General features: G+C 47.3%; 1 protein-coding gene across 1 annotated transcript; it reads right to left on the bottom strand.

Annotated features, from left to right (window-relative positions):
* Positions 1–6,561: 6,561 nt before the first annotated feature.
* On the bottom strand, positions 6,562–6,768 carry PtA15_8A266 (uncharacterized protein; the record flags this gene model as incomplete). Its single annotated transcript, XM_053171677.1, has 1 exon — positions 6,562–6,768. The coding sequence occupies one exon, from the start codon at positions 6,766–6,768 to the stop codon at positions 6,562–6,564; it is 207 nt and encodes a 68-aa protein (XP_053022917.1).
* Between the last annotated feature and the right edge of the window lie 3,413 nt (positions 6,769–10,181).

Here is a 10,181-nt window from a genome sequence, read left to right as displayed (position 1 = left end):
GTCAAATGCATCAGGATCCGGAGTATCAATTGACCTCAAAACAGTAGCCTGACCCGGAAGCATCCTCATCACTTCCTCATTGATATTCTTGACATCTCTGTTCAATGGGGCCAATATGCATCGCTCATTCAGGTACTTGACTTTTTCTCCAATCGGTTTTCTGTTTTGTTTGGATATATCCTTGTACACAAAATCAATCAATGTGATGCTACTTGTGACATCCGAATCAAAATCAATAATGTTTATGTTATTTAGATTGATAACCTCGAAGTCGTTCGACTGGTTAACCCCTTCGCCAAGGGCTAACAGGGACTCCGCAAAATTGACGTTGTCGGCTGCCTCATCTTCCGCCAGTGCCCTGGCAAGCCGCATGTTTTCCTTCAGCTTTAACTGCGTGAGTGCCTCCCAAAGTACCGACGATTTCAATGTTGCATTAAAGGACTTAGGAAATTCGTCGTATTTCACGACAGGAAGAATTTGTCTGAAGTCGCCAGCGAATACAACAGTCTTCCCGCCGAAGGGTTGATTGGAACCACAGAGCCGCTGTAAAGTGATACTCACCGCCTCAATTGCAAAGCGGTGAATCGTGACGATCTCATCCCAGATGATGAGGTTTGAATTGATCAGCTTTTCGCCCAAAATCGTGTCGGCCTCCACGGTGCACTCGGCTCCCTCAACTGGATCGATGGGAATGCTGAAAGCGGAATGTGCAGTTTGGCCGCCGCGGAGCAGGAGCGCGGCAACCCCTGACGAGGCGACTACGATATTCCGGTGACCTTGAACCTCGGATGCATCAATGATTGAATTGAGGAGGAAGGTCTTCCCCGTTCCTCCCGGCCCATCAATATAGTACATTCTCCCTTTCGCCGAACCCAACGAGCTTACGACCTTCTTGAATATCGTCCGTTGGCCATGGTTGAACTGCGCCTGGTGACGTTCAAGTCGTGAGCATATGTCGGTTGTTTGGTGAGGCGTCAACCTTTCTCGTCGCATCTCATCAAGGATACCTCTTTCTTCGGAGGAAACAGCGATTCCGCAACTCGCCAGCGAGCTAGCCATGCTTTCCATCATCGCCTCGAGGCGGAAAATGCCGAGGACACGGCGCTCTTCCAACCGTAGTTGGCGGCTATTCCGTACCGTCATGTCCACTCGGATTAAGTCGTCGGTAAGAGCCTCGAGATGCGCATCAAACAGTGCCTTTGGGTCTGAAGGCGGAGAGTGGACGCAGATGATAGCGTACATTTGGGTGAGTTGGTAGCCCGACTGAACTAACCCCGCCTCCGCCAAAGCTAAGTCATAGAGAGAATCATTCGCGAGTAATCCGCGAGCGTTGCAAGCATCCTGGTAGGAAGCATAGAGTTCGCCATTGAATTTCCGGAAATCTTCAAAGGATTGTGCCCCCTTTATGTGGAGCAGCAATACTCGAAGGTAAAATTTTTCCCCAGCAAGATAAGACACCGTGTAAATCCTGCCAACGCATTCTGCTTTAGTTTTTCGAGGTTTCCACTCCTTTTCGCCCTTATGCCACCAGAAAAAGACGGGAATGTCCCCATATAGTAACGTTCTCGCTCGCCGGCCATCTGCACCAACTGCGTCCGTCTGATTCAGTTGTAGATAGCCTGTAAGCGTTGTTCATGCTGCTTTCCCGCTTTTGATCTGACCTTCAGCCCCCTTGTTCTCATTGAAATAGACAACGTTTTCGTTTTCTTTGTGAATGGTAAGGCGAGTTACCGCCGGTGATCTATCTGAAAGGGGAAACTTAAAAAGACGCCAAGCAGCTGCAGTTGATGTGTTAGCTCCAAAAGTAGTTAATCAGGAGAACCAAAACTTCTACTAACCTTCAGGCGGTGATATATACCAGGCGTCAATATAAGCCTTAGTCTCATCTTCGACTTCCAATGCCATGTAACTCCGGTCATGCCCCTTTGTTATATACTTATACAAGTATTTGATTGCTGTGCTATGTACCGGAATCTCAACGTTTATGTGGCACTGGAACATTAACGTGAGGAATTTGTTGAAAGGCACAACTGAACCGTTGTCAAACCGTGTGGCTTGTTTCTGGACAAAACGTCCGTCATTGCGTCGCAAATACACAGGATATGCTCCATTGACAGTGACTGTGCGTGGCAAGAAGGGTTTCGGGAATCCTAGCTTGCAACCCTTCTCCCGAAAACAAGACCTGCCCTCGCATGGGCCGTGTAGCATAAACCGGGTGACAAGGGCGTGCAGTTGCGGCTCTTCAACTTCGTCGGGGATTTCCGCTGACACAAGGAGATCAATTTTTTCCGGCGTAGTCGGCTTGTCCTTTTCGTCAAGCGTGACCATCAGGTGGGCGTGCGGCAAACCGCGCTTTTGAAACTCAATGGTGTATACGTATGCAACCACCTTTCCAAGACGACCCATTTTCACAAGTTCATGTATTAATCCTTTAATCTTGAGACAAAAGACTCGCGCGACGATCGTGGGATGGTCGAAGGCCTTTTCGCCCTTTGGAATCATCGACGCTATCGCAATCCAATCTGGATTTGCGGTCATGGTTATAAAAAGGGACGGCGGGCCGAACTTGTTGCAAATTGCCATTGAATTGTAGTAAAGTTGGCTCATTCCGCGGGGACTTCCAATAAAAGTGGCAGGCAACACGACACGCCTAGCTGAATAAGATTTCTGGTTCTCGAGACCCTTTATCAGTGCACTATATTGACTCGCCTTCATAGCTTCCTGATTATCCCTTATGTACTGCAATCGTTGGCGTTCAACGCAAACGTACATATCGACAACGAATTCTTGGAGGAGTGATTTGCCGCGAAGAATTGGGGAGAACCTTCCAGGTCGGTCAAAAAGGAGATGCGCGTACCATTTGAGTGATCCCACTTTCCTGTTCTTGACTGAAGGCAGCGTCAGCTCATTGATCTAATTTCCAGTAAGCGGGACTGGCAAACCCCTTTCAGTTGAACAACGGTAATGCAAGTGCCATTGCTGTTCGCCCCTCGGAAAAAAGAGCGGGTATCGTAGAGGAAAATAAGAAGAATGCGTGTCTGAAATTGAAATCAACTTATCATCCTTGCGGTGGAGTAAAATATCTCTTTCCTGCAGGATTTCCCCGTCGCCCGCCACCACCGCGGCCACTTCGCTGAGGGTAGGCTCATTGTACCGCTTTGGGTCTGCGCCGGGTCTTGAGATCCCTTTAAGCTTCAGCGTTTTCGCGTTAAACTCTTCGAGGACCTGACGTGCCGATTTGAACAACTTTGCATAAGGGTTATGCTTATACATATAGGCCATGATTGTTGAAACGGTCGAAGGTTGCAGCCTTGAAACTCCCCCGTTGATGATTCCCAATCCTTGTGCCTTCCGAACCCGAAGTTCTGCCTCGTTTGTTCCATGATCGCCGACAACGAAAATTTGGGCAAACCCCGGGTCAGCCGGTCTTAAAGGCTCAATGCTAGAAATCAGGTGAGTAAGGCCGCCGCTGTAGGACTCGTGTGGGACACTAAATATAATTTGGTGAAATATCCGCTGAGGGGGAAATAAATTGCTTAATAGGTTGAAAGGCTATTACAACTTACGGGTGGTTTGAAAGACCTGCCCCTCTAATAATACTATGCAAATATCTAAGAGTCTTGTAATCAATATTTATAAAGATATGGCTGATTCCAAGATAGATCTTACTTTCATATAGTAATCTCTATCAGACCTAGATCACTTGATTCAACAGGCTAGCAAATCTGCTATAACTTCTTTGCTCGCAGGCAATATACTTACTTTGTGATACTCGTACTACACGTTACTAATACGCTGTTTAACTCGAACTTGTTGTTGTGTTATGCTTGGTTCTACTACTGCTGAAACACTAATACTGCTACTAAACTTCTACGCTACTTGCACTAACCACTAATACCGCTAATAACCGCACTGCTGACTAAACTACCATATGTGACCAAACCTTCCTAGGCTGATTGCAACACTAACTAACTACCGTAACTAACTAACCACTGTGACCAAACCTCTGTAGGCTGATGGGGAAAAGTCTGATGAGGGGAGAAAGGGCCTTCTTATATATTGAAGGGTGAGGAATTTTTGCTCCAGGGAAGCTCCCCATGAGGGATTATTGCTGCAGGGGATCTCAACTACACAGCCTCTCATGCATTTACTGCGCTGCCTGTACAAACAACGAGGGGTTTATGCTGCAGGAGACACTCAACTACACAGCATCTGCATGCGTGTGCTGCACTGCCTTACAAACAATGAGGGATTTATGCTGCAGGAGACGCCTCCTGTACATCTTATCTACCTGCATATGATGTGCTTCATGTACAAACAATGAGAGATTTATGCTGCAGGAGACACTTCCTGTACAGCTTATCTGCCTGCATATGCTGTGCTACATGTACAAACAATGAGGGATTTATGCTGCGGGAGACACTTCCTGTACAGCTTATCTACCTGCATATGCTGTACTATGCGTACAAACAATGAGGGATATATGCTGCATGAGGCACTTGAGCTACACAGCACTTTCATGCATGTACTGCGCTGCATGATGTCATGTGTTGCTATGCAACCAAGCCATCTTCCATCCTCTTCCACACACTCTGCATCCACTGTCTAACCTGTTCCATTCCCAATGTTGGGGGTCAAGGCCTCTCCTCCCATCTTGCTCCTTCTTCCCTTCTTCCCCCGCACTGTATTACACACTCCCTATACTATAATACTTCTGCAATGTGCTTTTGGCATTGTCATGCATATGGAACACCACACCGCTCATCCGAAAAACATTAACACCAGCCGGCCCCTGCACCGAGTAGTCAATGTTGGTGCGCAGTGACATAAATGACACGGCGTTGTTGTACATCCGCGTCAGATTCTGGAAGTTAAGCGCAGCTGGAAAGCACACATTAGTTGTTGGATTGTTGGATAACGTCCTTAAATGAGGTACTCACAAGGAGTCTTCAGTGTGAACAGCTTCTCAAGAACTTTTGGGTAGCACTTTGCCGCTTCGTCAAATATAGGCAGCCTTACTTTGTTCTTCCCACAGCACATTGTATAGTCTATTGCCGCCTTGTTCTTATTGCTGACCGCACATTCACCAGCCCAGTGCAAGGCCCCACAGGAAGCGCAAAGACAATTGCACAGCCCAATATTATGTGGTATACTGACAAAGTCGAAACCAAGAATCTTCTTTTCACAGTTTCGTGACGGGTGGTCAATGACTTTTCCCTTTGATTCTACCATCCCGTCAGGTTTCTAAGAGTGCAAACATTAAGTCAATTCGTTCGAGCAGAAAGACGAATGAGTCAGTATTTCAACTTGGATATTGAATCAATTACATAGCCAACAGAAATGCGCGACCTACGTTTCGCGACGGCGGTGACTTCACCTTGCTGAATTACTTGAGAGCGGAGACTGGTTTGGAGGGTACAGTAAAAGTGGTTGGCGCTTGAGTCTTCACCGGTGATTGGAGTTTGCGGCTGCCTGCGGTGTCGGCTGATGGTTCTTTTCTACTCAAATTTATTCTTAGTGCCTCATCATTGCCTCACTATTTGTCATTCAAAATTTCTCCTTTGTTCGTCGAGTCTCTATATTTCTATCAAAACCTGGACCAGTTTGGTCCATACAAAAATTTAGCCGGTTCTGATCAAGATATGTCTGCCGCTATACAGTCTGTGCTCATCATGCGAGGCTTGAGCGTTGCGCTGACCTTCTCGGGCCGTTCGCCCCGGCTGGTTTTCGCGTTCTTCTCTCTTGCGCAATCGTCCGTGCCAAGTCATTAATCTTGAGACCATTAGCGTTGGTGGCTGAAACATTAAGTGGTGCTTCCCATCAGAATCAACTGTATGCCTTTGGCCAGTTCAGTTACAGGGCGCTCACCGCACTATGAGACTCCCCCCTTCCCTTCAGTTTTAGTCAATCAGGTCATCGGGGATTTGGGGGGCATTGTCATTTCAGCTAAGCGGCTCAACAATACTCGGGTCAGATCACCCAATTAATGCGGCGAGTCTTCATTTATGAACTCCAGCGTGGAGTAGGCACATATTTGCGTTCGCCGTAGCATCGCCCCTGTAAGAAGATCTCTCTCGTTCAAATGTTTTCACGCAAACTTAAGACAACAGACACCATTTCCCTGCGACTTGATAGTACCACGCCCCTTTGCTTCCAATTTGTCACATCTCACTTGATCACTGTATGTTTTACATTCCAGTTGACAAAAAAATTTTGGAACTTGCTCATAGTTGCTTCAAAGGACCTTGAATTCCGGACAAAAAATGATCCTCAAACTGTAGGACGAAGGGAGAAGGAAAACAGACGCTTCAGATTAGAGGAAATTACAGACTTTCTGTAAGATTGGTTTGGCAACGCTTCGTTTGATATTAAGTCAACAAGCGCCTTGTAGAGCCGCCGCGCCTGACACTCGGCCGATACTATGTCGCTGATAAAACTGACTTATGTGCGAGGAGTTTGGAAAAAAACCGCTCCACCTAGGGTGTCTGAGTGGATACATTCCCGTCAGAATGGCCTATTCGCCTACTACGGCACGGGAGATTACGCACCAACCTGTAAACCTCACAACTTCTTGAGGCGTTTGGCAGCATCCAAGAGGATAGCCTTGCGCGGTCGACCTCGGGTTGGTTTAACTGCCACCTCCTCTTCATCGTCTTCCTCTGCCTCAGGCTCGACTTCCACCTCATCGTCTTCTTCACCGGCAGATTCTTCTTCAATGACCGCCTTCGCCTTGCCCTTAGAGCCAGAGGGAACGGGGTCCGGCGACATCTTCGTGAAGATCCTTTTGCAGGGGGAAGCGCTCGGTGTAGTTAATGGAGAGGTCGGGTCTTCCGATCCAAGCTTCAATCTATAAATCACTTTCAGTCAGTGGCTAATTGCTGCCTAGTCTCCGGGCCACGCACATGTTTCTTCCTTTGCCATGAGGACCCAACTTTGCAGGTGAGCCTGAGCCACTTGCTCGGCTGGGTTGGTGCCCGCTGGTTATACTGCAGTCGTTGACCTGTAATTGTTATCCGGTCAGCAAGCTGTGAGGGAAAAAATGATAAGTCCTTACCAAAATGACAGCCATTTTTTGATCAAGGTCAAAGTCGACTAAAACCCCGCTGATTTCACATTCCCGCCCAATGACGTAGAGCGCGTGAGTCTTGATAAAGGTTTTTTGACCCGGGGACAACATATTTGACCTTGAAGGATTTGTGACGTCGTTCCTAGCAGTAACAGCTCAGTTTCTGCGCGAGATTGAAAGACTGGATGGCTTACTTGAGAATCCCAATCACTATGCTCCATTGTGACTTCGAGGGCTCTGTCATTCCCGGCAGTGACTTCTTCTTGTTTGATGACGATTCCGAGGCCGATTACACTTGCCTTATTGGCGAAATCAAACCCCTCCTCGCCAATTTCCCTGACGCGCGAGACCGAATGTTGATTGTACGTCAAAATTGGCGTCTTGCCGTCGTTCGTCGCAATTAACTTCCCAGCCATGAAGTAGACAACATTCGCAGCCAGGACGTTGGCAAGGGCGGTGTTTGTAGTGAGAGTGATCTCAAAGTCTCTTTGGGCAGCCCCGTCAACACCGGCGCATTGCAAGAATGATTGCGTCGTCACGTTACCGTACTGGTTTGCGCGTATGTTTTCTGGAACAGACTGTGGGGACCTTTAGCGAAAACGTCACACGTATGACGCATGGGGGCAACGTACATCCGCGAGAGGTTTGTACATGCTTGTCATGTGAACGGGGTGGTTTGGGTTCCTGTTCATAGCCATTCCTAATCTATTATAATGTTAGATGTGCTGGTGAGGATCGGTGGTGCGCGTTACGGTCGAGTTCTGGCGCTGTCTTGGTGAAGGCTAAGGTGGAAACCAATATAAAATAATTAGAAGGTAAATTGTTAACAATGTGGATAATAATGAGATCAATTGTACTAAAGTTTTTGATTTAAACACTCGAATTGAGACCTACAGGGAGAGGGCGGAGCGGGAGTTTCGAGTTCTGCTTGAGGGGTCGGCGAAGACGAGTGTAAAGGAACAGCGAGTGATTGCTTTGAGGAAAAAACAACAGCAGCGGAGCAAGCTCAGCAGGGTTTTGAGGAGAAGGCGGCAATGAGACAAAACGGGAGCGTAGTAGGTGAGTTGATGCCGAGTGAAGTAAGAATCAGTGTGGCAAAAGCCTCTCTTTTAAAGGTATTCGCCCAGTCAGGGAGAACACTATGCATGAGGTAGTTGTTAGCGCCAAGGGAAGTAAAATTGAACCAAGCAACAGTTTCTTACCACAAGCGTTTGAGGCCCGGTCCCTGTGTGGCGCCAATCAGGGTACCAATTGAAACTTGACTCGAGGGTCCGATGACTGCAACCTTTCAGGACAAGTGACAAGGCACTGCCGGCGGAATTCGCAGATGCACTCACGGGTAGTGGAGCCTGAGAATCTGCAACCAGGTGCTGGACCAGATTAATGTGAACTAACGCCCCTGTGAAAAGACCCTGATTGATCAAAGACCTCGTCAATGGTTAGCTGAGTTGCGAAGCGACCCGATGTGTGACCTGTACATCAAATCATGAATAGAAAACATCGAGTATCCAGTATAATATTAGCCTTCTTCTTCGCTAGGCAGCAAAGATCCCTGCCAAGGGGTAAAATACAAGGCTTCCTGCACTCTATGATTCACGGGCCCTTGGGAATCAAACGTGGGGGGGAAAGCAAGAGTTGTAAATCGGAAAAAAACGGCCAGCTAAGAGTTCACTCGGAGGATGACTTACATTAGGAGTATGTATGTATATGCCTTTCCGGGAGGTGTAGTCCTCTACGAGTGGTTACGGTTGCGTGATCGTATCGAAACCGCAAGCTGAAAGGTCAGCCCTGATCCGGAAGCGACGAAACATTATCTAAACGGGAATATCAGTTTCCCAATGAAGATTCTCGATGAAACATCCCTGTGAAAAACCTGTGAAAAATACCGGTAAGGAGAAACAGGCAAGAAGCCCTTTGACCATATAATGGGTTGATCATTGAGTGGTTTTCCGCTGGCGGCTTGAGTTCCCCCGTTGCGCTTTCACGGGTAGAGCAAGCTCGCCCTGGTCCCTCCGCCATCACACTTGTGATAGGTCCGAGGGGTTAACCATAACCTTTCATAAACCTGCTGCATTTGCGCAGTTATATTTTAGCCCCCCTCCGTCACTTTGCACTTGCGAGTGACCTGAGGACCTTATTTAATTAATTCACAGTTTTTTGCCCCTCTCCTGCCCTTGCAATTGCAACTGGCACGAGGGGGTTGAACCCGGCCCCTTTTCATTCCTGCTTCAGGGATTGGGGGGCCAGTCCGAGGCATTTATGTTCGGGGACTATAATTTAATTTTCTGATGGTATTGATACCTGAGGAAATGAGAGGTGGGAGACAAGTGGCAATTATAGATCATTTGCCACCCCTTTTCAGAAAAATGCAGGGGGAACCCTTGATCCCAATTTCCACGAAAGCGTGGATTTAATATACTTAGATTAATTTTATTAACATAATTAAACTACTTTTTCTCTATTTTTTACGCCACACAACCTATCCAAAGCCTTGGATATCATCCCTAGAGTCATTATAACTCTATAATTTCACTTTGCAGCTCGTGTAGCTAGAAGGATTATTGTCCTTGGCATGACACAGGCTGACAGCCCTCCTGTAATGAACTCTGGGAGTAAACTAGATTAAAGATGGCAATGTAGATGTAAGAGTCTCAGACTCTTCACCACAGTCCAGTGAGTGTGATCTCAAAAGATCCAGTGCAAGTTTGGGGCTAGACAAGACCTAGAGTCTTGGAGAGAATTTCTAGAACCCAACAGTATGTATTGCAAATCTTGCTCAGTGGATGGAAGTCAGCATTTCTCTACTATATACAATTAAATGAAGAAAGTAGAAGAAAGAGAATTGAAAGGAAGTTTCAGGCACGGTGATGCCAAGATTAAAAACTCTTTTAGCTACACCGGTGACTACACAGGAGTGCGGTGGTGCGCGCGGCAAAAAGCGCGGATGAAATGTGAAATAACTTGGATAAGTTATTTCTAATATACCCAAAAAAGGGGTTTAACAGAGGGGCCAGGAGCACCTGGGGTGTTTAACTGCCCTCCAAGGTTCTTACAGGGTTTTCGCACTGGGTGCGCAGAGGTTTTTACAGCCTGTGACTTCTGGGGCCCAGTTAAG

The sequence above is a fragment of the Puccinia triticina genome, chromosome 8A (assembly GCF_026914185.1).
Source record: "Puccinia triticina chromosome 8A, complete sequence".
Classification (NCBI taxonomy): domain Eukaryota; kingdom Fungi; phylum Basidiomycota; class Pucciniomycetes; order Pucciniales; family Pucciniaceae; genus Puccinia; species Puccinia triticina.
This window is presented reverse-complemented; position numbering and strand designations above follow the sequence as displayed.